The sequence below is a fragment of the Gossypium raimondii genome, chromosome 3 (genome assembly GCF_025698545.1).
Source record: "Gossypium raimondii isolate GPD5lz chromosome 3, ASM2569854v1, whole genome shotgun sequence".
In the NCBI taxonomy this organism is placed as follows: Eukaryota; Viridiplantae; Streptophyta; class Magnoliopsida; order Malvales; family Malvaceae; genus Gossypium; species Gossypium raimondii.
The window spans coordinates 36,725,848-36,728,919 of NC_068567.1; the positions used below are offsets into that span (position 1 = coordinate 36,725,848).

The 3,072-nt window shown below is 31.5% G+C and overlaps 1 protein-coding gene across 1 annotated transcript; it reads left to right on the forward strand.

Moving 5' to 3' along the window:
• The first annotated feature begins 292 nt into the window (after positions 1–292).
• On the forward strand, positions 293–865 carry LOC128039948 (uncharacterized). The gene has a single exon (XM_052628888.1). It carries the CDS (start codon positions 293–295, stop codon positions 863–865), a length of 573 nt encoding a protein of 190 aa, XP_052484848.1.
• Positions 866–3,072: the final 2,207 nt, after the last annotated feature.

Sequence of the window (3,072 nt, forward strand, 5' to 3'; positions counted from 1 at the left end):
GTTAGCTGAATTATGTGTCAGAAATTGTGAAACTACATGGAGTGCCGACGTTTATTATTTCATATCGAGATCAGAGGTTTACTTCGAGATTTTAGAGTAAATTATAGGAAGCTTTAGGCACTAAGTTAAAATTTAGTACAACTTTTCATCCTCAGATTGACGGGCAGAGCGAGTGATTCAGATTTTAGAAGATATGTTAAGATGTTGTATACTCGAGTTTGGTAGTAGTTGGGAAATGTATTTACCTTTAGCTGAATTTGCTTATAATAATAGCTATCAAACTAGTATCAAAATGGCACTGTTTGAAGCTCTGTGTGGAAGGAAATGTAAAATCCCATTGTATTGGTCTGAATTAAGTGAATCGAAGTTAGTGGGAGTGGATTTGATTCGGGAAACTGAAGAGAAAGTCAAGATTATTCGAGATAGTTTGAAAGCTACTTCCGATCGTCAGAAGTCATACGCAAATTTGAAGAGAAGAGATATAGAATTCAATGTGGACGATCATGTGTTCTTGAAAGTTTCTTCGTGGAAAAAAGTTTTACGGTTTGGTAGAAAGGGAAAACTTAGTCCACGATTTATTGGGTCGTATGAAATTATTGAAAGAATTGGTCTAGTAGCTTATAGATTGGCTTTACCTCCTGAACTTGAGAAGATCCATAATGTGTTTCATGTATCTATGCTAAAATGGTATAGATTAGATCGTTCACATGTGATTCCTCATGCTGAAATAGAGATACAATCAGATATGACATATTCAGAGGAACCAGTGAAAATTTTAGCTCGAAAGGTTAAAGAATTGCGGAACAAACGGGCACCGTTGGTAAAAGTGCTATGGCATCGACATGGTATGGAGGAGGCAACCTGAGAAACAGAAGAATCAATGAAATCATTGTATCTGAACCTATGTTTAGGTAACAAATTTCGAGGACGAAATTTTCTAAAGGGGGAGGGTTGTAACAGCCTAATTTTCAGTGGTGCCAGAAATAGTGATTCTAGATCACTAAATCTAACCAGTGAGTTTTAAAATTTAATAAATAAATACATATGAGTCAAGTGTGATTATAGAAGAATTTTGGATTAGTGAATTTTGTGATTTAAAAAGAAATTAATAAGTAAATTGGGTCTAAAACGAGGTACTGAAACCTCAAACTCATAAACCGAGCCATAAATATTTTTATAAATATTTATAGAGTGATATTGAGTTGGTATTAAATTTTTGTTAGAAAATTCTAACGTTTGGATGGTCAATTAATTAAAAAGGACTAAATTGAGAATAGTGCAAAATTTGTTAAATTGTTATTAAATAGCTTAAGTGACTAATAAGGAGGGATTTAAAAGGCAAATAGGCCCAAATTATATGGGTTGGACGGTTTGGGCAAGTAAATCAGTAAGAAAATAAGGAGAAACAAGGGCAAAATTAGAAATTTTGCAAATTAAACATATAAAACAAAGAAAAAATTGAAAAATCTAGAGATTTCTTCATAATTCATAAGCAAAAAAGCCATAGGAGGCTTGAAACAAGCTGGTTTCTCATATTTTTATACCATCTAAGTTCAATTCTTGTTTTTTCTTTGAAGTTTTTATGTTTTGTGACTTTTACAACTACAACTATTGAATTTATTAGTTTTTATTCCATGGGTGATTTTGTAAGTTACCATGAAAAATTACTGGAAGTTTATGATAAATTATCATAGATTTCAAGCTTTAATTTCATTATATTATGATTTTATTAAGTGATTTATTATAAAATGATTTTTGGACTTAATTGTGAAAAGGCTACGAATTGGGGTTTTGTACTGAAATTTGAATATCAAAGGCTATATAATAGCCAAAATGATTAGATAAAGTGTTATTTGAGGAAGAATTAGTTTAATTAAAGTGTTAATTGAGTAGGGACTAAATTGTAAAATTGTAAATTTTAAGGTAAAAGTGTAATTTCAAAATTGAAGGCCATAAATTGCGAAGTGAAGTAGTATTGAATTAGATGCTAAAGAATGGAAAATTTTATATTATAGATCGGGAATCCGAAGATAAACGCGAAAAAGAGAAAATATCAAAGTAGTCTCTAAACTTTTACAACTCCTACAAATTGGCCCGGGTAAGTTCATACGGCTGAACTTTTATGATTAATTGTTAATGTGTGAATGATTTAATGTATTAATTCATGTATTGTTGTTGAATTATGATTATTTTAAAAATGTGAAAATCAAATTGTAAGTTCAAATTAACGGATACGCAGGATTGAGTACGTACGTTCAGTAACCAGTGATGAATTAACGAATAAGTTCATGGTGGATCCATGGAAAGTGTGGAATGTAGGTATGGTAATTCAGTAAAGAAAACCATACTGAGTTTTGGATCGTAGGTATGGTATTTCAGTAACGAAAACCATACTGAGTTGTGAAAAGTCGGTATGGTATTTTAGTAAAGAAAACCATATTGATTTATAGCATTGTAAAGGATTCAAACAAATCGTGGCACCGGGCAAACGATGTACTCAAATCCGTAAGACGATCCTTAATTTGACAAGTATTTGTAAGTGCAATTGAAGCTAAATGTTGAAATATAAGTTGATATCTGATATTGAGCTCGATTGAGTAAATTCATTGTTTGAGATTGTAGTTGGCAGGAAATGTTGTACTATACTGGTTTATTATAATTGTTAGTGAAATTTTGGTGAGATTTTATTATGAGCCTATGAACTTACTAAGCTTTCTATAAGCTTACTTGTGTGTGTTTGTTGTTTCTTGTAGATTGATGTGAATATATGTTTGGAGGATCGGATATACATCAAGGATCACACTATCCAGATTTACTCCGGTAGATTTTGTTAAACAACTTGTTGATTTATATGGTATGTATAGGGGTTGAAGTAATAGAGTAATAGTATGAATAATTAAGTATGCAAAGTAAATCTGAATGTGATGGTTGAGGTAGATATTGATATAAAAATGTTTTAGCTTGAAATGGTTGATTGTGTTTAAGTCCAGTAATGCCTTGTACCCTGTTTCGGCATCAGACACGGGTAAGGGGTGTTACAACAACTTAGACTTGTTATTGTAAAAAAATTTC

Excerpts from the sequence above, each read along its gene's own strand:
- LOC128039948 (XM_052628888.1), top strand. The coding sequence starts at position 293 with ATGGCACTGTTTGAAGCTCTGTGTGGAAGGAAATGTAAAATCCCATTG.